The following is a 24,295-nucleotide window of genomic DNA, read 5'->3' on the forward strand; positions in this document are numbered from 1 at the left end:
TACATTAAATACACTTTATTTAAATAGCCTTTATCTCAGTTGGCTCTATGCCAGTTGGTCTTGGTATTAGGGTAAAGGGGTATTGCAGGTAAAAAGGGGTGAAGCAGATTCTGGCCTTCAGTTTCTTAGCTCAGAAATTCCAGCAATCCCTGTAGCTCTTTGCATCCCCTCACCACCTCTGGAATAGAGAGCAGGGTCTGGGAAGAGAGGCAGAAAAAGCAGCTCAGGACCACAGGCCTAAGGCCCAGGGCTCCCAGCCCCAGGAGGCAGCCGCTGAATTAGAGGGGAGAAAACAGACACCACAGAGAAGCCTGCAATAGTGATTCAGGCCCAGCTCTCAGTAAAGGCTGGGAACGAGAGCTGTGCTCATTAGTACCTCCTGGGGCCAGGCCTTGTACCAGGTACATTAGTTATATCACCTCCTTCCTGCCTGTACCTTATAAATATGCTGAACAATGTCATCTAGTTTTTCTAACTCCTTGTCAGAGCGCCGAAGGTTCTCCTCTAGGATATTTCTCTAGAAAGCAAACAGATTTTATAAGTCCTATGCATAAAAGAGCAAGCTTGGTAGGACAGGGGAAACATGGCAGGGCATTTGCTAATGATGGTAGGTAATGGCCCTGGAATGGCATGGACATTCTTACATGGCTCTGGAACTTGATCATGAGTTTTTCCTTCTCATTTTTCATCTCCAGGAACATCACTCTCAGTTTGTCCACCTAGAAATATGTCCAGATCAACAGGGGTACAGCCTGGGGTCCCCACCTGCTGTCCAGCTCCTAACTCTGAGTCACCTCCTGAGAGAGCCACACTTTCTCCTGGATCCAATTGGTGGCCACAGGCTGGCAGCTGGAGTCCAGCTGGCCTTCCAGGGCCTCCTGGAGCACTTTGGTCTCTGTCTCCGCACGCCGAAGTGAGCGGGTAAGGTGGGTCACCTCCTCTCTAAGGCTCTGGGAATAAGAATGGAGAGGTGTCCAATAGGACATAAGGATAGACAACGTGTGGTGAACAAAAGTAAACCATTTCTCATATTTGGGATCCTGGCTGACCAGTAACACAGAAAGCAAAGGCCTGGGCATGATGGTGAACATACTATGAGCTCGCCACTCTTGTCTATCTGTTCTAGGATCTTCTCATTCTGCTGCTGTATCACTTCCTGGAGCTCCTTTTCATTCTGTGAGGGAAAGGAAGGTGAGAAGACACACGGAGAGCTGGTCTCTTCACAGCCATTGCCAGGAGATAGGAGAGAGTGCCTGACCCATGCTCAGCCCACATGAGACCAGTTGATATCACTCCAATTCCTCCTCCAGGTCCAAGCCAGGCAAGGCACATTTCAGTGTTGGGAGAGTTCTGCTAGAGTTCCTGACTTCTCTCCTGGGTCTGCCTGGGAAGATAGGTCAGCCCATAGCTGAAATGTGAAATGTCTGACCCCAGGAAGGGCAAAACTAGGGCAGTGGTTGGAAAATCCCCACCACCCAGATTCCTGGAGAGATAATGGCTCCCAGTGGGCCAGTAGAGCTGCCCCAGTTCTTCATTGCCCCACTTCTAGGTCCCTCCTTCACCTTGTAGCGCAAGCACAAGGCCTGGTTCAGCTTCTCTATGTCTGCTTCCTTTGCCTTCTGGGCTTCCTGATGCTGTTCTTCCTGGGCTTGTAGCCTAGCCTGCAGCTCACAACTAAAGAAAGGAAGAATTCAGCAACATTCTTGTCCTCTCAGGGGCCAGTTCAACCCTTGGCTTAAGAGGCTGTCTCACTGTCCCTCTGTCACCAAAACTGCATCCCACTCACATTTTTCGCTGCAGAGTCCTGATGGCTTCTTCTTTAGACTCTTGTAGCAGGGAACAAAGACTCTGAAGCTCAATAGTCATAATACTCATTTCTGCCAGGCTCTCCTCCATACCTGGGGTCTCTGAAAGAGAAAGTCCCAGATAGAGGTCTAGCCTTCCAGCCATGGAAGGAAGGAGTGTATAGCCATCATTTCCACAACTCTTATCCGTGTTCCCCACCCACAGGATTTGAATGTCTGGAACATTACAGATCCCAGAAGGCAGAAATAAAATGAGCCCAAGTAGAATTGAGGTTTTTAGAGCAAAGCACTTCTCACTGCTTTTGTCTTTACTCATCACCACCAGATTTTCTAGAAATGAGGCAGGATCCCTGGAGCCCCTCCTAACCTGCAGGCTGAAGGGAAACCATTGATGCTACTCGGGTGAAAGCACTCTTGTCACTTCCAAGCAAGGGCACAGGAGTTGATTCTGGCTCTAAGAGAAAAACCAATAATGGGAGAGGGCCCCTCTGGTCATCCAGGGAGGGGTCTATCATAATGGAAGCCAGGGTAAGACAGACAAGCCCGCTGGTGGACATCTTCAACGGCTGAAGATATCGGGAGCAGGGTTACAACTTTCCCGCCCTCAAATCCCAGGGCCTTTAACCTTCATCTGCCACCGCTATCAAGATGCTTCCCAGGAAGGTGCTGTCATTAGGCAGAGGGTGTTCCTGGGTGGGAGCACAGGCTGTACTCAGCAGAAGGGTCTCTTGTTCAGTCTAAGGACAAAGAAGAAAAAATAGCTGCTGTTCAGGTCTAGTGAACTCCTGGGCTTCTAGGTAACTCCCAGCCATCTCCTCCAAAATGCTGTTCCACCTATTATCTCAATTATCTATCTTCAACTTCTCCATTAGTGCCTTTCCCTGAACATGTTTATATTCTTCAGCCTCTCCCACAAAAACAGCAGTATTTTAAAAATAAACCTAAACAAAACCCTTCTTCTTACCTTAAATCCCCTTTTAGCTACTGCGAAAGAAAGAAAAGAAAAGAAAAAAGAAAAGAAAAAAGAAAAGAAGGAGCCTATACTTCTTTTTCTTTTTTGAGACGTAGTTTTGCTTTGCGGCCCAGGCTGGAGTGCAGTGGCGCCATACCTGCTCACTACAAGCTCCGCCGCCTCCTGGGTTCACACCATTCTCCTGCCTCAGCCTCCCGAGTAGCTGGGACTACAGGGGCCCGCCACCACGCCCAGCTAATTTTTGTATTTTTAGTAGAGATGGGGTTTCACTGTGTTAGCTAGGATGGTCTCGATCTCCTGACCTCGTGATCCACCCGCCTTGGCCTCCCAAAGTGCTGGAATTACAGGCGTGAGCCACCGCGCCCGGCTTATACTTCTTGTTTATAATTCTCACCATCTATTAACTCCCCAGCCCACTACACTCAGGCTTCTCCCTTGTCATTCCGCCTAAATTCTTGTCATTTGGTTCACCAATGGCAGCCTTACTTTCAAATGCAATGCATACATTGAAGCTCTTGTTTTAGCTGACCTATTTGATACTGATGACCACATTGTTCTTTTAGAAACTTTCTTTTCTTAGCTTGCAGGACATGAGTCTCTCTCCTTTAAAGGCAGGCCTCACACCTTTCTGGTTATTTCTTCTCTATCCACAGGTCCTTCCTTAACTGTTGGATCCTCTGGGTTCAGTCCTTGGCCCTAAATTTACTCTAATTCATTCCCGGGGTGGCCTTGCCTTGGGAGCGCCACAAAAACATCTACTTCAAACTTCCTTTCCACATGAATGACTTCCATCCCTCTCTCAACTGGATTTTTTCCCAGTCTGCAGACTCAAAAGGCTAACTGCCTGTGAAGAATCTACCAGAAGGTTCCACAGTCAAATCTGTATGAAGCTGAGTTCACCATTTTCCCTGTGCCACCCTATCAAAAGTCTGTTCCTACTCCTGTATTTACTATTCTAGAGCAGGGAGAGGGAACACTAGCAAATTGTGGCCTACAGGTCAAATCTAGCCTGCCAACTATTTTTGTAAATAAAATTTTATTGGAACGCAGCCAGACCCATTAATTTACATATCATCTATGGCTGCTCTTGAACTACAAAGGCAGAGTTGAGTAGTTGAGACAGAGACGATATGGCCCAAAAAGCCAAAAGTACTTATTATATGGTCATTTATAGGAAAAGCTTGCTGGCCTCAGTTCTGGAGGAGCTGTGCTTGTGGCTGCAGCAGCTAACTGGCTGTGCACAGGTAAGGCCAGGCAAGGCAGGAGCCGCTCAGCATCTCTGCTTTGTCTCCTTGGCTCTTCCCCTGCCATCCTCGTCCTGCTACCTGGGACTCCAGGATGTGCCCTTTCGACCCTTTCCTAACATCTTCGCTCCTTTCCGCATACTTGAAACCCCATGGCTCAACCCTTCTGTTCTATCCCTCCTCAGCTCTCCCACCTGAACCTCAGCTTTTCCAATCCCAAATCCTCCTCTTCTTTTGGATATTTCCTTGGAGTCTGCATCTCCTACCCAGAGCATTTCCTGCTCAGCCTGCTCCCTTTCCTCCTAGGCTAGGCCCTCTCTCCAGTTCTCCCGCCTTCTCTGCCCCCCCGGTCTAGGTCTCTCCCACCAACTGGTTAGCCTGTGTCACCATTACCTCCCCTCAGTCTCATCTCTCTCTCAGGCTCTCCACTCCTTTCAGCCTTGGTCCTCTGCCCTCCCATCTGGGCGTCTGAGTTGTGGGGAAATGAAGTGCTTCCTATTGCTATCCCTCCTGACACATAGGTGAAGTGCTCCCTGAGCATGGCGATGATCTGGAGGTGTCACTAACCCGTCTCCACACACTAACACAGCTAACCCACTGGGCCCTCTTTCCTAGCAATCTAAGGATCATCATTCACTCTTCTGCCTCTTACATCAAATTGGTCACCAGGTTCTACTGCGTCTGCTTCCTAAATATCTATTGAATCCATTCACTCCATCCTTTCCTTTCTACCGCCTATAAAACTGCCATTATTTCAAGCCTTCAAAATCTGCCTTCTGCCTACTTCTCCAGTGTTGTCTCCTGCCTTGCCCCACATGGTTCTCACGCTGCAGCCATGAAGAGCTGCTTCCCATTCCTCAGACTTGCTGCATTCCATATGAGCGGCATCTTGCCTTGTTCATCCTCTAGTCCCAGCACCTAACCCAGGTTTTATAAGGTAGACACTACAAAAAAGAACACATCATGTACAATGTGCATGACTTTCTACATATGACTCTCATATGTCGTCAGATGAAACTTTCATACACCATTCCCTCTGCCTAGTGGGCCTTCCTAAATACCCACCCCTACCCTACAAACTTCTAAACCTCAAGACTGTACCCAAGGTCAGCTGCTTTGAGAAGGGATCCTAATTCTCAAAGGTTGAAGTGGTCCTCCCCTCTCTATCTCTCACAGTGGTCCATGCAGACCTCTACCATGATCATAAGTCAAAATGACAAGTTTACATCTGGTTGTCTTCCATGCTAAACTGTAGATTTGTTGGCATTTCCTGTGCTCGGCACCCAGTTGGGAAAGAGGATCAGGTCATAAGCAATTGCCAGATTTTAGGATATTTGTTGTGGCTTTATCTGCTGAATAAGCTAATTACCTGTGTATTCTGAATGATATCAACCACTTATTGTTTAGTGCACACTGCGGGGAGGCCAAAGAAGGCTGTATTTCTGCTTTCTTGAAACATAGTCTGATTGAAGAGACCAGGTATCCAAGGAAAATTAATACAAATACAAAAGAAGAGTAAGTTCATGAGAAATATGGCAGAAGAAAAGATCGCCAGGTCCACATGATTTGATTTGGGAACATTTCAAAGAAGGTGAACCAGGGAAGATTTCTTTTTTGGTGGGGGAAAGGGTTTCACTCTCACCCAGTTTGGAGTGCAGTGATACAAAAAATTAACCAGGTATGATCATGGCTCACTGCAAGCCTCAACTTCCCAGGCTCAGGTGATCCTCCCACCTCAGCCTCCTGGATAGCTGGGACTACAGGTGCACAACACTACACCTGGGCTAATTTCTGTAGTTTTTGTAGAGATGGTTTTCACCATGTTGCCCAGGTTGGAAGGGAGGATTTTAATAGAATAGGCATTTCCAGTTTGAAGAAAGAAGAGAATGAATGTGGGAACAGCCAGAGTCTGGGTTCTGGAGATAAAAATGGGGACATATGTGTAGCATACAGGCAGTCTAGCTGGGGCAAAGTGTTCAAAATAGGAGGTAGAAGACAAGGGAAAAAAGGTTTAAGCAACAGGCTAATGAGGTCCTATAGGTAACTGCAAGTCATATAAGGTCACAGTTAGAAAAAGAGTAATGTTTTACGAAGACTATTCTGTAAAATAAAGATACAATTGGAAGAGAAGAGAAGGAACCCCGGGATCCTACCTTCTCCTTTAGTTTTGTCTGTAGGAAGACAGTCAGGCTCTGTAGTTGCTCAGTCAGCACCCCTAGCTTTTGAGAGTACTGCCGTGTTTTCTCCAGGTCTTGCTCCTGGTTATCTACTATGGTGCTGGCCAGTTTAGCCCTGAAATAAGGAACAGGGAAGATGACCAAAGACCAAATTACCTTCTCTGAACGCCTCTCCCAAATCCCCACAGAGCCGCATTAAAGGAGAGAAACAAGAGGCTCAACACTCACAGTTCTCTTCTTGGAGATTTTGGCTTCTAGAAGTGTTCCTGACAAAAAAAAATAAGCACTTGGGGGGAAGTACAGAAAGTTAGACAACTTACGTTAGGTTCTCTACAGTGTCCTTGAGGTTCTCACACTGCAAGCTGCGCTCCCGGAGCACTTCCAGTGTGGTTTTCAATTGACACTCAACCTGACCCAGTTCCAGGTGAGCAACCTGATTCTCCTGGTCTGCAAACTGGGAAGACAAGAGAAGCAGCAAGACAGGGAGGGAGAATTTTAGTGCCCTAGGGACAGAGGCTTTTTCTAGTTCATGGTCTCAAACCTTACCTCAACACTATCAGGCAAGAATCACACTCTTGAGGTTTACCAGCTCCCTTGGCCCAAGCCATATTCCTTACCTCCAAGGTCTCTTTCAGGTCCCGCACCTCTTTGGCCAGGACAGCTTGTTGCTGCTGCAGTTCTGCCTGCATGTGTTTTAGTGCCATCTCTTCCTTTTGCCATCTGTCAGAGACCATATATTAGATCCCATTTGGTCCTAATTCCTGGATGCCTACTGCCACAATACCCTGTTAGGAACTCACTGAGCAGCCTGCTCCTCATTGCTCTGGATAAGTTGGCAGAGTAACTCATCCTTCACAGCCAGGTCCTGGGCACAATGGGCATGCTGACTCTGTAGCTCTTTTAGCTGGTTGTCCAAGTTGGCCAGAATCTGCAACTGAGCCCGGAGATCTAGAACAAAAGTATCCTAATGACACTATGCAGTTACCAGGCCAGAAACTGCCCAAACCTCTGCTCCAAAGAAAGTGCTCCTGAGTACTTCCTTGCTCTAGTGCCACACTCCACGCCTTAACAGGGCTCAACTGCTTACATGCGTGCATACACACACACACACACACAAACACCTGTTGCTAGACGACTGTTTTCCAACTCCAGTTGTTCTATTTGGCCTTTGCACTCCTCTAACTGGGCAGAGACTTGTTCCAGCTCCCTGGAAACCTAGGAAGAAAAGATGGTTTTCCTCCTGTAGTTCCTCCTGAATCAATAATCCCAGGACTTGGTCCAGCTTCTCTTTCTGAACAAGACAGAAAACTACCTTGCTCCTGGGCATCAACATTGCAGAAAATAAGGTTGATCCTCAGGAAAAAGTAGAGACAGGAGAAAAGTTGCTAAAGTAAAGATGCTGAAGGGCAAAGGAAAAAACTGGGCTTAAGGCCATCTTACAGCTAAGGGACCTGGCTGGCCTCCAAACCCACAGGGTGAAAAGAAAACAGATCCAGGGTAAGAGGCTAATGATATCACACATTAGAAAGGAAACCAAGCCTAAGCAGTCCCCACTCCTGGTCTGTACCTCCTGCTTTTCCTCAATTGCTGCATCACGTTCCTGCAGGGCCTGCCGGCTCTTGACTGTGAGTTTCTCTGTGAGTTGTCGAGACCGACTCAGCAAAGCTGTCCATGTTGTATACTACCAGGGGAAGCAAGCAGGTCAGTAGAGCACACTTGAGGCAAAGCTCCTAACAGGACTTGATGTGAGTAAGGAATTAATTATGATGGCCCCAAATACTCACATCCAGTTGCATGGACCTCCAGTCTTGTTGCAAGGTAGAAGTAAGACTCACTGTCTGCTGAACCAGCTCTTCTTGCTTGGTATGAAGCCCTACCTACAAAAGAAAGATTGCCTAGGCGGGAGCCCCTTCCCTTTGGATACAGGTCCACCCTCCCAGTCTGTCAGCACAGACCCCAGGAAAGAAAATGCCCTTAAATTACCAGTTGGGTCTGGGTGTCCTTCAGAAGGCCTCTGAATTCCTGCATGGATGCTAGGTCCTGTTCCAGCTGACTGATGCGCTGGCTGGCATGTGCACAGAAAGCCTCCAGCACTGTCTCTGCCTATTGAGGGAAGAGGTTGCAAGGACACAGTGGGCAACAGGGGAGCCAGCACAAAAAGCTGTAACCATCTGACACCTCAATACATCAGTTCTTTACTCCCCAGGGCAGGCAGTTCTTAGGCCACCCATCTGTGTCTAAAGTGCATTTGTGTTCCTACAGGAACCCTGAGGTGGAAACCTCCCACATACAAGAACAAATGCCTGGCACCTTACCACATCCTTGCCTCTGAGAGCCATTTCCTCTCTGTGCCTTGCCTCCTCCCTTTCTGCTTTGAGGCTCTGGAGCTTTGCCCTCAATTTCTTCAGTAAATCAAAACAGCAAGAGACCAAGATTTCTGTATGCCGAGACTATACAATAAGAATCAGTTGATGTGCCTGGTTCCTCTTTATGGCTTTTAGTCCCACCACAGGCCTCTACCTCCATCTTCATGCTGCTTACCTCCTGACTCACAGTAGTTTTATCTTCTTCTAAATGCAACAGGAATAAGTGAAGCAAGGATATCAGCTCTTTAGAGACAAGCAGCCATGATTGCTGTAGAGAAAAAAATGGGTAGGTGAGATCAAATAGTCACTAAGCAGGCAACAGGGGCACTGGGGAAGAAAACCACTAACCCCAAATTCCAAGCTCCCCATAAGGAGATGTACTTTACAAAGGTTTGGAAACCTTCCTTCACCACCACAGCTTAGTATCACCATCTACTAACCACCCAGGATTCTCCATTCTTGATCTTCACAGGAGACCCAGTGGTGGTGTAAGGTCAATCAACACTTACCATGACATTTCTGGCCTGCTGTAGGGCCTGTCCCATCTCATGGCTCTCCTTAAGATGCTGCAGTTTATTAGTTATCTAGCCAGAAAAACAGAGTTGTTCCTTGTTTTGTTTGTTTTTGAGACAGAGTCTTGCTCTGTCATCCAGACTGGAGTGCAGTGGCACAATCTCAACTCACTGCAACTTCCATCTCCCAGGTTCAAGCAGTTCTCATGCCTCAGCCTCCCAAGTAGCTGGGATTACAGGCATGCACTATCACACCCAACTAATATGTGTAGTTTTAGTAGAGTCGAGGTTTCACCATGTTGGCCTGGCTGGTGGCCAGAGTGCTGGGATTACAGGGGTGAGTCACCGTGACCAGCCAAGTTGTTCCTTTTGAGTAGGCAACATGTACTGCCAGCACCTCATTCTTCCTCCCACCCAGTGAGTTATAGGAGCCTTTCCTATTTTATTTATTTTTTATTTTCTGTAGAGATGAGGTCTTGCTATGTTGCCCAGGCTGGTCTCAAACTCCTGGCCTCAGACAGTCCTTCTGCCTCGGACTTCCAAAGTGCTCCTCCCACACCCAGCCACCTTTCCTATTAAAAGTAGGAGCAAAGTTCACAATTCAATTCAGTGAAGCCAAGTCAGAAAGAAAAATCCACAGGTAGATAAAAAATTTCTTTGTTTAGTCAGGCACAGTGACTCATGCCTATAATCCCAGCACCTTCAGAGGCTGAGGCAGGAGGATCACTTAGGTCCAGGAGTTCAAGACCAGCCTGGGCAACATAGTGAAACCCCATCTCTTTAAAAAAAAAAATTTTTTTTCATTAGCCAGGCAGGCATGGTGGCACGTGCCTGTATTCCCAGCTACTCAGCTGGATTGAGGTGGGAGGATCCCTTGAGCCCAGGAGGTAGAGGCTGCAGTGAGCCATGTTCATGCCACTGCACTCCAGTATGGGTAAGAGTGAGACCCTCTCTCAAAAAAAAAAAAAAGAAAGAAAGAAAGAAAAAAAAGGATAAACCAATTTATATCCTACAGATAAACAGAGTATGCTTACCAGCTTTACCTATTTTATTATTTGCTATTGAGTCACAAGAAAATGGCATCTCACTGTTCAATTTGCATTTTTTAATGCCAATAATGCTAACCTTCTTAGGTATTTATTCATCATTTTTACTTCCTTAATTGTCTGCTCATTATCCTGGGTCAAATAGATAAAACTCATAGTATGCATAGAGTAAGTAAGTATGATCTCAAAGGCAGTAGAACCCTGGAAGATAAGTTCTAAGAGAAAAGTGGGAGTCTTCATTACTGAGGCAAGGCAGCCATCATCTGGGGAAAAAATTACTACTGGAGCAGCAGTGCTGATTTCTTGGAGTTCATGGCTCCCTTCCCCAGCAAAGCAGTTATCATTCACTGCTGCATCGTGCAGTAAGGCACAGAGTAGCACATGAGCTTGGATAGGGCTCACATAGTGCTCAGCTGGACAGTCAGGCAGGTGATGAGATTAATGTGAAGGAGGCAGCCAGGCAGCAAGGACATGGCATGGTGATGGAGAATGGCTAAAGGTATGTCATTTCCCCTCTTTGGTTCTGCTTCAGTGGCCTACAAAGGGACCTGGCAAGCTTCAGGGGAAGAGGATGCAAGGCAGATTCAGGGAGGGGAAACAAGGTCAAGAACCAGAGGAAAGGATACAAAGATAAGAAAACAGGAGAGAAATTGAGCAGCTGGAGGAACATGGAGCTTATGATTTCCAGGATTTTTGGCAAATGTTAAAGTCACTACTTTGAGGATATTTCAACTCAAAGGAGGTCTTTGCACATTTGGGGACCATCTCTTCTTAGCAGCAGCCACCTATTATCTCAACAGCCACAATGGTGAAGTGCTATCAATTCCTTCACCTGCCACCATTCCCTTCCTTCCTAGGCCTGTGTTGTAACAGAGTCCTCTAGAACATTGTTGTTATTGTTGTTGTTGTTTGAGACAGTCTCAATCTGTTGCCCAGGCTGGAGTACACTGGTGTGATCTCAGCTCACTGCAACCTCCACCTCCTGGGTTCAAGGGATTCTCATGCCTCAGCCACCCAAGTAGCTGGGATTACAGGAGTGCGCTACCATACCTAGCTAACTTTTTGTATTTTTAATAGAGATGGGGTTTCACTACGTTAGCCAGGCTGGTCTCAAACTCTTGGCCTCAAGTGATCTGCCAGCCTCAGCCTACCAAAGTGCTGGGATTACAAGCGTGAGCCACCACATTGGGCCAACAGTGGTCTTTTAGCTACTTTCCTCTCGTATTTCCTGCAAAAACTAAGTACCCTTAAGTTTAAATTGTTACAAAGACTTTAATGTCCAGCATATTACCAATATTGACAATTTAAAATAATTGTTTGGGCCGGGCGCGGTGGCTCACGCCTGTAATCCCAGCACTTTGGGAGGCCAAGGCGGGTGGATCAGGAGGTCAGGAGATCAAGACCATCCTGGCTAACATGGTGAAACCCTGTCTCTACTAAAAATACAACAAAATTAGCCGGGCGTGGTGGTGGGTGCCTGCTGTCCCAGCTACTTGGGAGGCTGAGGCAGGAGAATGGTGGGAACCCAGGAGGTGGAGCTTGCAGTGAGCCAAGATCGCGCCACTGCACTCCAGCCTGGGCGACAGAGCGAGATTCCGTCTCAAAAAATAATAATAATAATAATAATTTTTTTTTTTTTTTTGAGACAGAGTGTTACTCTATCCCCCCGGCTGGAGTGCAGTGGTGCAATCTCGGCTCACAGCAACCTCCACCTCCCGGGTTCAAGGGATTCTCATGCCTCAGCCTCCCGAATAGCTGGAATTACAGGCACCTGCCACCACACTCGGCTAATTTTTGGTTTTTGTTGTTGTTGTTTTTTTTTTTTTTTTTGAGACGGAGTCTCGCTCTGTCACCCAGGCTGGAGTGCAATGGTGCGATCTCGGCTTACTGCAAGCTCTGCCCCCGGGGTTCACACCATTCTCCTGTCTTAGCCTCTGGAGCAGCTGGGACTACAGGAGCCTGCCACCACACCCGGCTAATTTTTAGTAGAGACGGGGTTTCAGTGTTAGCCAGGATGGTCTCAATCTTCTGACCTCGTGATCCACCCGCCTCGGCCTCTCAAAGTGCTGGGATTACAGGCGTGAGCCACTGCGCCTGGCCAATTTTTGTATTTTTAGTAGAGACGGGGTTTCGCCATGTTGACCAGGCTGGTCTCGAACTCCTGACCTCAGGTGATCCGTCCACCTCGGCCTCCCAAAGTGCTGGGATTACAGGTGTGAGCCACCACACCCAGCCTAAAATAAAATTATTAGATTACTCTTAAATATATCCAGTGGCATAAATACTACATACACCAAAATGGTATGATACCTAGTTGCTATCTTTTAAAAATACAAGAAAAAGCTCTTCTTAGCAGTCAGAAATTTTATTATGTCATTGCTTTTTCTCTTTGAACATTTATTTTTCTCACAATTTCATCCTAATGTAATATATTTATATGCTTTAAAGTCTGTTATTAGCTGGGCACAGTGGCTCACACCTGTAATCCTAGTGCTTTGGGAGCAAAGGCTGGCAGATCACTTGAGCCCAGGGGTTTGCGAACAGCCTGGCCAACATAGCAAAACCCCATCTCTACTAAAAATACAAAAAAATTAGCTAGGTGTGGTGGCGTACAGTCCTAGCTACCCAGAAGGCTGAGGTGGGAGGATCACCTGAGCCAAGGAAGCTTAGGCTTCACTGAGCCCCGATCACAACATGGTACTCTAGCCTGGGTGACAGACCGAGACTCTATCTCAAAAAATAAAAATAAAATCTGTTATTAACCATCATCTCTGCAATAACAACAAAAGTTTGTCTAAATTTAAATTAAAATTTCCTTTCAACTCCTTTGACTAGAAGACTTTAAAGTGAAAAAGCTTTCTTTTGATAGAGAAATCTTTTAATCAGTTGTATAGTAGTCACTGTAATAATTTCTCATAAAATAAACATGCTCAGCAAAATTTAATTGGGAATCACCTATTAATGAAATTGATGGAGCTTCCTTCCTCTTATTAGTTCATATATCTGTGGATTACTATAATTCTAGCAATAAGAAATGGTTCAGCAACAATTCATGACTCTGTTTTTTGAGGCAGGGTCTGGCTCTGTCGCCCAGGCTGGAGTGCAGTGGCAAGATCTCAGTTCACTGCAGCCTTCAACTCCCGGCCTCAAGTGATCCTCCACCTCAGCCTTCCGAGTAGCTGGGACTACAGGCACAAACCACCGCACCCAGCTAATTTGTGTATTTTTTTGTAGATATGAGGTTTCACCATATTTCCCAGGGTGGTCTTGAACTCCTGAGCTCAAGTGATCCTCCCACCTCACTCTCCCAAAGTACTGGGATTACAGGTGTGAGCCACCATGCCAGCTGACTCCTTTCCATTCTGATAGATGTAAACACTGAGAAATCTTCTTCACATAAACAATAGGGGCCAGGCGTGGTGGCTCACACCTGTAATCCCAGCACTTTGGGAGGCTGAGGCGGGCAGATCACGAGGTCAGGAGATCAAGACCATCCTGGCTAACACGGTGAAACCCCGTCTCTACTAAAAATACAAAAAATTAGCTGGGCACGGTGGCAGGCGCCTATAGTCCCAGCTACTCAGGAGGCTGAGGCAGGAGAATGGTGGGAACTCGGGAAGCGGAGCTTGCAATGAGCCAAGATCACGCCACTGCACTCCAGCCTGGGCGACAGAGCAAGACTCCGTCTCAAAAAAAAAAAAACACACAGAAAAACAACAATAGGAATAAGTAGAAACAGAAGAAGGGAGGCTGAGCACAATAGCTCATGCCTATAATCTCAGCACTTTGGGAAGCTGAGGTGGGAAGATGGCTTGATCCCAGAAGGCAGAAGTTGTAGTGACCCGAGATCACACCACTGCACTCCAGCCTGGGTGACAGCAAGACTCTGTCTCAAAAGAAAGAAAAGAAAAGAAAGTATGTTCTTCTTTAGGAAAGTGGGCATAGGCAATCAGGCATTTGAGAATGGAGAAGTAGGAAAGAAAAACAGTGAAGAATACATGTGGATAATGAGAATAAATAAGGTCTAATATTTGATAGCACAACAGGAGGACTACAGTCAATAGTAATTTGTACATTTAAAAATAACTAAAATAGGCCAGGCGTGGTGGCTCATGCCTATAATCCCAGCATTTTCGGAGGCCGAGGCGGGTGGATAATTTGAGGTCAGGAGTTCGAGACCAGCCTGACCAACGTGGAGAAACCCCATCTCTACTAAAAATACAAAATTAGCTGGGTGTGGTGGCACATGCCTGTACTCCCAGCTACTCAGGAGGGTGAGGCAGGAGAATCACTTGAACCTGGTAGGCGGAGGTTGCAGTGAGCCGAGATCGCCCTACCACTGCACTTCAGCCTGGGCAACAAGGGCAAAACTCCGTCTCAAAAAAAAAAAAAAAAAAACAGGCTGGGCGCAGTGGCTCATGCCTGTAATCCCAGCACTTTGGGAGGCTGAGGCAGGTGGATCACAAGGTCAGGAAATCGAGACCAGCCTGGCCAACACAGTGAAAACCTGTCTCTACTAAAAATACAAAAATTAGCTGGGTGTGGTAGCATGCCCCTGTATTCCCAGCTACTCAGGAGGCTGAGGCAGGAGAATCGCTTGAACCCAGGAGGAGGAGGCTGCAGTGAGCCAAGACCACACCATTGCACTCCAGCCTGGGTGACAGAGTGAGATTCCGTCTCAAAAAAAAAAAAACAAAAAAAAAAAAAAACAACTAAGAGTATAATTGGATTGCTTGTAACACAAAGGATAAATGCTTGAGGGGACAGATACAGATACCGCATTTTCCGTGATGTGATTATTGCCCATCACATGCCTGTATCAAAACATCTCATGGACCCCATGAATATATTTACCTACTCTGTAACCACAAAAAATAAAAATTATTTTAAAAAATGTTTTAGGCTTATTCACAATTTTTCTTAAAATATTAAATAAGTCTACCAATGCAAAAAATGAAGAAAAAGAATACATGTGGAAGATGATGTTCTAAAAACCAATTCCTTTAAAACTTTCCTTGCTTGCACTACTTTGGAAAGTTTTGATGTACCCCAGGAGTATAGTGACTACCCATGGCTTTAAGGGGATTTTTCAGATCCTCAGCTTTTTTGTTTAAGAGACAGGGTCTCACTGTCTTGCCCAGGCTGAAGTGCAGTGGCATGATCATAGCTCACTGCAGCCTTAACTTCCTGGGCTCAAATGATCCTCCTGCCTCAGCCTCCTGAGTAGTGAGGCATGCAAAACCATATCCAGCTGATTTTTAAAAAATCTTTTGTAGGGATGGGATCTTGCTATGTTGCCCAAGCTGGTTTCAAATGCCTGGCCTCAAGCAGTCCTCCCACCTTGGCCTCCCAAAGCAGTGGGATTACAGGCATCAGCCACTGTGCCTGCCCAGATTCTCAGCTTTTACAAATGTTCTAAGTATAAGCTTGTGATAGGAGTCCCCTTTGCCCTCTGGCAGCTTCTCAGCTTAAATTTCAAGGAAGAGAGCCCACTGGGATCCTTCAAGCTTTGAAAGGAACCTTCTTACCCCACTATGAGATGTGTCAGTCTGTGTGCTACTGTCCTGGGTTTCTGGGTAAGGGACAGCCAGCTGGCTCTTCCAGTCCCGAAGCTGGCGGGAAAGAACCTCCAGAATGACAAGAGAGCTCAGCAGGTTATCTTCCAAGTCATGTCGAGACAAGGCAGTCAGATCTGGAGGCCGGCTGCAGCAGAAACAGAAGAACATGACAAAAAGAAAGGGAGGGGAAGGGAAGGGAGGGGAAGGTCCAGGATAATGGAACTCACGAGGCACAAGAACATAGGGGCACTTACCCACACAGGAGCCGCTCTGTCTCAGAAGTACTGTCCTTGGTGCCAACCAGGCCTGTCTGGGATGTGTTTGTACTCTTTTCCTGTGGTGCTGAGGGAGTAAACCAAGTCCCCACCGAGCAAGTAGAGAAAGGGGTAGTGCCAATTGCAGCATCCCGAAGCATCGACGGAATGGATAAGCTTTGGCGGAAATTTTCCAGCATGACGGAGGTATTTACACCTTTTTCCAGCCAGGCCAGTGGGGACATCCAAGACTCTGTATCAGAGCCAAGAATCCTACCAACATCTTCTACTGCTGGGCCTGGAGCTGCTTGGGATTCCATTTCTACTAGATTTGGTGTCAGGCATGTGGACAGAATATCTTCCACATTTGAGACAAGTGCTTGATCTTCTGATTCAAACTCCTTAGGGTGTGTAGGAAAGCTCATTTCTCTTTCCTCCATAGCTCCATGCTCTACAATTTCCTCCTCTGGGTCCACATGATTGACAGGGAAATCTGCTGCCAAGGCAGTTGAAGGGGAAAGCCAGAGAAAAGAGGAAGGCAAGAAGGCGTTACTTTCAGAAGGTACTACTAAGTCCTCAGGCACAGCCTCAGTCCTACTGTCCCTCAGGCTTTCCTTGGAGCAATTTAGTTGTTCAGAAGAGGGATTTGGTGGAGACTCTAAGAGATGGGATGGAGATTCCTGAAAGATAAGTTTCTCAGATACAGCAGCAACAACTTCTGAAAACCTGTCTTCCATGCAGGGTGCCACCTCCTCTCTCACCAGATCTCCTGTTCTCAAAGGTTCATTTAAAGATATGCTGTTTGTCTCTGCCATGGTATCTAAATGGGCCTCAAATGTCATGTCTTGCTGCTGCCCCAGTGGAGATGGTACAAGGACGATGGTTTTAACCACATAGTTGTCCAGTGGGTCTACTGCTTCCTCAGACATTTTAGGAGTAGAGCTAGTTTGGGGAACTGGATCTAGAGGCTGCTCATCTGATTCATGCTGACAGGCTTCCAGCCACTTTGAGGAATGACTGAAATGTTCTGAAGGGAAGTCTGTCCTCTTGGCATTTATAAAATCCACTGGAGATGAGTTGTTGCTGCCTTCCTGCCAAAGGAAACAAAAGTAGTTGTCTAAGGCGGTCAATTCAGTTCCCAACATACAATTACGAGTGCAAGATAGTGTCTAAACTCAAAAAAGAAAATAATTCTTACTACCTCTGCTTAGGTAAGAACTTGGCTAATCTTGGTTGCTCATATAGAGACCCAATAGTAGGGAAAGAAAAGCTGCTAAGCCATTTTGGGTCCTTCCAAGTGAACCAGCCTACATTATAAACAGGCTGACAGCCGGGCGTGGTGGCTCACGCCTGTAATCCTAGCACTTTGGGAGGCCGAGGCGGGTGGATCATCTGAGGTTAGGAGTTCGAGACCAGCCTGGCCAACATGGTGAAACCTTGTCTCTACTAAAAATACAAGAATTAGCCAAGTGTGGTGGCGGGCACCTGTAATCCCAGCTACTCAGGAGGCTGAGGCAGGAGAATCACTTGAACCCGGGAGGTAGAGGTTGCAATGAGCCAAGATCGTGCCATTGCACTCCAGCCTGGGCAGCAAGAGCGAAACTCCGTCTCAAAAAAAAAAAAAAAAAAAAAAAAACGGCTGAGAATATAGATCCGTATCATGGGCAGATGGCAGCTTGAACATGACCCCACGCCTTTCCATTCTGAAATCTTAACGCACTTGTAGATGAACAGGTAGGAGGGGTCCATAGGGTGTGAGTGAAGGCTCAAGCTCTGTCAGAATCTAGAGTTGGTACAAGATCTCCCTCTTGGCTGGGCGCAGTAGCTAACAACTGTAATCCCAGCACTTTGGGAGGCCAAGGCGGGCAGATCACCTGAGGTCAGGAGTTTGAGACCAGCTGACCAACCTGGTGAAACCCCCATCTCTACTAAAAATACAAAAGTAGCTGGGCGTGGTGGCGCATGCCTGTAATCCCAGCTACTTGGGAGGCTGAGGCAGGAGAATTGCTTAAACCCAGGAGGCAGAGGTTACAGTGAGCCGAGTTTGCACCATTGCACTACAGCTTGGGCAAAAGAGACTTCTTTGAGACTCCATCTCAAAAGAAAAAAAAAAAAAAAAAAGATCTTCTCCCTCTTGAAACAGATAAGAATTTGGGAACCAGAGTTAGAAAGCACATGGACCACAGAGATCCATGAAGTCCAGGGAGAAAGGGCAACACTAACCTGTGCCAGTGACCTAGTCTTATAGTCCACAGAGCTAAGGGCATCCTGAACACAGGGGTTGAACCAACTTGGCCCTTGCGATTTGAAGAGACCTAGACTTTGTAGCACAGGAGACTAAAGAGCAGAGAGACTTCCTCCTGATGCCCTGACAAGGGACTGACAACCTCCCTACTGCTGGGTCACAGGGAGAAAGACAAGTGTACCTTCTACCAACTGCACGATTGCTGGACCTGAGACTCAATAAACAACAAAAGAAAATATGAATGATCTTAAGTGGATCTGGTATAGCCAGAGAAAGGATAAACACGAAGATAGTTAGTAAAGGCAGACCTTAGGCCAGGTACAGTGGATCATGCCTGTAATCCCAGCATTTGGGAGGCCACAAGTAGGTGAATCGCTTGAGTTCAAACCTCATCTCTACTAAAAATACAAACATTAGCTGGGTATGGTGGTGCTGATGCGTGCATGTAGTCCCAGCTACTCAGGAGGCTGAGGTGGGAGGATCATTTGAGCTCAGGGGGCAGAGGTTGTAGTGAGCCAAGATCGTGCCACTGCACTCCAGCCTTGGTGACAGAGCAAAAACCTGTCTCAAAAAATAAATAAATAAATAAATAAAAGAAAAGGTAGACCCTAACAAAACAGAGCTGCCGGAGGACACAGATGATAATCTGAACAACAAAAAACATGAGTACTTAAGCTTTAACTACAACATAAATACACACAAAAAGACTTTTTAGAAATAATAAACATTATTTTAAATAAAAAATGTCAGTAAAATGAATTGAAAGAGTAAATTATCAGAGTTGAAACTAGAATTACTGGGCTGGACAAGTGGACGAAATATCTTAAAGCAAAGATAAAAATATAAAGAAATGTAAATCTGAAGGAAAAGCTAAAAGAATTAGAAGATAAACCCAGGAAACCTAACAGTTAAATAAAAGAAATTCCAGGAGAGAACATATATACATAAGGCATTGATTAACAAATATTAGAAGAAAATTGCCCCAATGAAAGACCTGAGTTTGCACATTAAAATGGCTCACCAGTTTCTAAGCAGGACTGACTAGAAAAGATACAAGCTAGACACATAATTATAAAATTTATGTGCTATAACGAAGAGAAAACTATTTTGGAAGCTTTAGATAGAAAGTCCAATTATTTATTAAAAAAATAATCAAACAGGCCAGGCGCAGTTGCTTACGCCTGTAATCCCAGCACTTTGGGAGGCCAAGGCGGGTGGATCACAAGGTCAGGAGATCGAGACCATCCTGGCTAACACGATGAAACCCCATCTCTACTAAAAATACAAAAAATTAGCCGGCCGTGGTGGCGGGCACCTGTAGTCCCAGACACTTGGAAGGCTGAGACAGGAGACTGGTGTGAACCCGGGAGGCGGAGCTTGCAGTGAGACAAGATTGCGCCACTGTACTCCAGCCTGGGCAACAGAGCAAGACTCTGTCTCAAAAAAAAAAAAACAAAAAACAAAAAATAATCAAACATGAAATTTCTCATTTATATCAGTGGATAAAACAAAACCAAAGTTAGGTTAAAAAGGTCTTCTGATATTCTGGCACTGTCCTACTTACTGACCTGGATATTAGTTACATGGATGTGTACTTTATAGTAATTTGTTATGCTATTATGTTTTATTGTAATTTCATGTATCTTACTTTAATTTTGAAATTATTAAAAGGTATGGTAGCTCACACCTATAGTCCCAGCTATTCAGGAGGCTGAGGTGGGAGGATTGCTAGAGCTCAGGAGTTCAAGGTTGCAGTGAGCCAAGATCACACCACTGTACTGTCGCCTGGGTAACAGAGCAAGACCTTGTCTCAAAAAAAAAAAAAAAAAAAAAAAAACAGGGTGCAGTGGCTCACACCTGTAATCCCAGCACTTTGGGAGGATGAGGCGGTCGGATCACAAGGTCAGGAGTTCGAGTCCAGCTGGGCCAATATGGTGAAACCCCATTTCTACTCAAAATACAAAAACCAGCCGGGCGTGGTGGCGGGCGCCTGTAGTCCCAGCTACTCGGGACGCTGAGGCAGGAGAATCGCTTGAACCTGGGAAGCAGAGGTTGTCGTGAGCCAAGATCGTACCACTGCACTCCAATCTGGGCGACACAGCGAGACTCTTTCTCAAAAAAACAAAAAGATAATATAAAGATGAGTGTGTGTATGTGCATATATACAAAATAGACACACATAAAGAGATGCATGAAAAAATTGTCAAATATGACAGTTATCTAAGATAACAGAAATATTTCTTCCTTATACATTTATATATTCAAATGCTTCAAATAATTAAAATCTATTAATAATCAAAAATTTACAAACAGGCCAGGAGCAGTGGCCCACACCTATAATCCCAGCACTTTAGGAGGCCACGGTGGGCAGATCACTTGAGGTCAAGAGTTTGAGACCAGCCTGGCCAACATGATGAAACCTCACCTCTACTAAAAATACAAAAAATTAACCAGGCATGGTGGCACGCGCCTGTAATCCCAGCTACTGGGGAGGCTGAAGCAGGAGAACTGCTTGAACCCGGGAGGCGGAGGTTGCAGTGAGTTGACATCACACCACTGCACTCCAGCCTGGATGAAGGAGTGAGACCCTGTCTCAAAAAAAAAAAAAAAAAAAAAATTAGGCCAGGCACCGTGGCTCACGCCTATAATCCCAGCACTTTGGGAGGCTGAGGTGGGCAGATCACGAGGTCAGGAGTTCGAGACCAGCCTGAACAACCTGGTGAAACCCTGTCTCTACTAAAAATACAAAAATTACCTGGGCGTAATGACACATGCCTGTAATCCCAGCTACTCAGGAGGCTGAGGCAAGAGAATTGCATGAACCTGGGAGGCAGAGGTCGCAGTGAGCCTGGATGGCACCACTGCACTCCAGCCTGGGTGACAGAGTGAGACTCTGTCTCAAAAAAAGAAAAACTTTGCCAGGCATGGTGGCACACACCTGTAATCCCAGCTACTTGGGAGGCTGAGGGAGGAAAATTGCTTGAACCCGGGAGGCAGAGGTTGCAGTGAGCCAAGATTGTGCCACTGTGTACTCCAGCCTGGGTGACAGAGTGAGACTCTCAAAAAAAAATTTTTTTTACAAAACAAAAATAATGGCTATTTTGTTGGGGAAAAACCCTTTTCATCGAGTAGCTGACTACATCTGGAGGTAGTACGCCCAGTAGTTAAGAGGGAAGGAGAATTCAATTTCAATCTAGTATTCTGCTATTGTGATTAAATAATCATGGTTAAATTCTATAAGCTCAGGCCAGGCGCTGTGGCTCACGCCTGTAATCCCAACACTTTGGGAGGCTGAGGCAGGTGGATCACCTGAGGTCAGGAATTCGAGACCAGCCTGGTCAATATGGCGAAACCCCATCTCTACTAAAAATGCGAAAATTAGCCAGGCGTGGTGGCACATGCCTGTAATCCCAGCTACTAGGGAGGCTGAGGCAGGAGAATCGCTTGAACCCAGGAGGCAGAGGATGCAGTGAGCCAAGATCATGCCATTGCACTCTAGCCTAGGGAACAAGAGCTAAACTGCATCTCAAAATAAAAAAATTAATAATCATAATAAATTCTATAAGCTCTATAGAGCTCAATTTCTACCTAGTACTTATTTATTTTCCACCTTAAGCTGTACTGTCTAATATGATAGCTACTTGTCACACGTAGCTATTTAAATTAAAAATTCAGGCCAGGCGCAGTGGCTCACGCCTATAATCCCAGCTCTTTGGGAGGCGAAGGCAGGCAGATCACCTGAGGTCACGAGTTCGAGACCAGCCCGATCAACGTGGAGAAACCCCATCTTTACTGAAAATACAAAAATTAGCTGGGCATGGTGGCACATGCCAGAGGCTGAGACAGGAGAATTGCTTGAACCCGGGAGGCAGAGGTTGCAGTGAGCCGAGATCACACCATTGCACTCCAACCTGGGCAACAAGAGCGAAACTCCATCTCAAAAAAAAAAAATTTTTAATTTAATTTAATTAAAAATTCAATTCTTCAGGCCAGGCGCAGCGGCTCACACCTGTAATCCCAGCACTTTGGGAGGCCGACGCAGGCGGACCACTTGAGGTCAGGAGTTTGAGACCAGCGTGGCCAACATTGTGAAACCCTATCTCTACTAAAAATACAAAAAATTACCTGGGTGTGGTGGCATGCACCTGTAATCCCAGTTACTCAGGAGCCTGAGGCAGGAGAATCCCTTGAGCCCTGGAGGCAGAGATTGCAGTGAGCCAAGATCGCTCCACTGCACTCCAGCCTGGGTGACAGAGCAAGACTCCCATCTCAAAAACAAACAAATTCAATTCTTCAGTCACCTCAGCCACATTTTAAGTGCTCGGTAACCATGTGACTAGTAGTTACCATGCTGGACAGCACAGATTATCAAATATTTCCCTCATCCCAGAAAGTTCTATTGGACAGTAGGTATTTTGCAACTCTTTCAAGAAAGACTGCTATCATCCTACTGTTACTCAGGATGTCATCTGTCTTTATACACTCTTTCCTCCTCAAACCTATTTTACTGATATCCCATCTCCTTCCAAAAATAATTCATATGCATGAAAATGAATAGATATGATTAATGAAATAACAAAGTCATGGTCAAAAAAGAGGAAGCAAAACTTCCTATTTTGCAAGTAACAGTAGCTGTATGTGATGATCCAGTTTGGCCTTGAGCTTTCTAGAAGGCAGAGCAAGAGGGAAAATATGGTAAACTGCATAGCTCTCATTATCAGAAAGAAAAGGATAGCAATTTCTTCAGGAAGACAATTTTTCCAGGCAGTTAGTCCCAAAGCCTTTCTTTGAGGAATCTTATACAGGAGTCAAGCTTCTTCCTTGACAAGTTTTGACGGCAACTGAAATGCAGTTTCTACATGGCTACATCTCTCAAGACGTTTAACAAAAGTACAAATCAGTGAGGGCAATTCTGCAAGGGGCTAGTTTAAACTAAGGTGATCCAAGTACCCTGCCTTCCAGTGGTGTAACTTGATCCCAGGAGAGTTCTGACTACCTCCTAGAGTGAATGGATATTGCCTCAATCTTACAGCTGACTGACCTTTCCATAAGTGACCCCATGTTGGAGGAAGAGCACTAATCAGAGTGGCAGGATTTCTAAGTAGTTTGATAAAGGTCGAAGGGAGGAGGAGGAGGTAATAAAAACTAACAGCTAAACAGAGATTCAGGTTCTCAGTGGATTTCCTTTAACCACCCTAGGGCACCTCTCTGTTGGCCTGAATAGCTGTAAATGGATGTCAGTGACGTAGACGACTTCATTATCGTTATTAATTATTCTAGCCCTGGCCCTCTGTTCCCCTGAGCTCTCACCCTGGGCAAACAGCCCAGTCGAGAAGCTGTCCAGGCGAATCTCACCTGCAGCCCCAGCTTGCACAGTGATGGGGTCAGCGAGGAGCAAGCGGGGGGCCTTTTTCCAGAGTTGGTGAGGGCACCGGGCTGCAGGATAAGTTCGCGGAGAGGCGTTCTCATAGCTGGTTTTCCCTGAGAAAGAAACCAAGAAAGAGGGCTAGTGTGAGGAAGCCTGGGCTCTGCTAGCCCGCCCTTCCTCCCTCCCTAAGAAGCCCAAGAGGCGATTAGAAGAGTAGGCTCGCACTCTAGTCGCGCAGGAGCGGCAAGGCGAACAAAGACTCCACAAGCACCCAACCCCGGGCTCGACCCAACTTTCCAGGACAGTCGACACGGCCGGTGCCCCCGCGCCAGCAGCCCAGCCCAGCTCTCTCCGCCAGAGCTCTCCCGCTCACCGTCTGGGGCGAAGGCGACAGGCTAAGGCTCAGTTTTTTCACCCGCCACATCTTCAGCCAGAAGGCAGGCCGATCACGTCTCAAACCAAGTCGAGGACGCCATGTTCACCCGCCGTCTATGTTTGAACCTGCTCTGCGCTTCCCAATTGGCTGCTTCAGGCGGGCGCGTCCGCTCGGCGCTGGGGCCCGGGGGCGGGGGGCGGGGCCCGCGTTGACCACGCCCCCGGCCCTGCCTGCCCGTAGGTTGTCACGCGCTTTCCGCTGACAGAGCCCTCACCGCAGACGCCGACTGTTGGGCTGGATGCGGGCCCGGCCCAGGACAGGTCTTGTGTCCTCACACCGGGAAGGACCCCGCGGGTAGCTGGGGAGTCCAG

General features: G+C 46.6%; 1 protein-coding gene across 1 annotated transcript; it reads right to left on the reverse strand.

Moving 5' to 3' along the window:
- SPAG5 (sperm associated antigen 5) lies at positions 1-24,077 on the reverse strand. Its single transcript, XM_008010801.3, has 24 exons — positions 23,922-24,077; positions 23,536-23,661; positions 15,936-17,026; positions 15,652-15,826; positions 9,075-9,149; positions 8,741-8,833; positions 8,515-8,649; positions 8,183-8,302; positions 7,984-8,076; positions 7,767-7,880; positions 7,321-7,414; positions 7,000-7,147; positions 6,817-6,919; positions 6,520-6,653; positions 6,176-6,314; positions 2,431-2,542; positions 2,173-2,259; positions 1,787-1,907; positions 1,563-1,674; positions 1,094-1,174; positions 795-950; positions 645-719; positions 437-517; positions 1-197 (listed from the first exon to the last, which is right to left on the reverse strand). The coding sequence occupies exons 1-24, from the start codon at positions 23,970-23,972 to the stop codon at positions 126-128; spliced, it is 3,588 nt and encodes a 1,195-aa protein (XP_008008992.3). The 5' UTR covers positions 23,973-24,077; the 3' UTR covers positions 1-125.
- Between the last annotated feature and the right edge of the window lie 218 nt (positions 24,078-24,295).

This window comes from Chlorocebus sabaeus, chromosome 16 (assembly GCF_047675955.1).
Source record: "Chlorocebus sabaeus isolate Y175 chromosome 16, mChlSab1.0.hap1, whole genome shotgun sequence".
NCBI classification, from domain to species: Eukaryota; Metazoa; Chordata; class Mammalia; order Primates; family Cercopithecidae; genus Chlorocebus; species Chlorocebus sabaeus.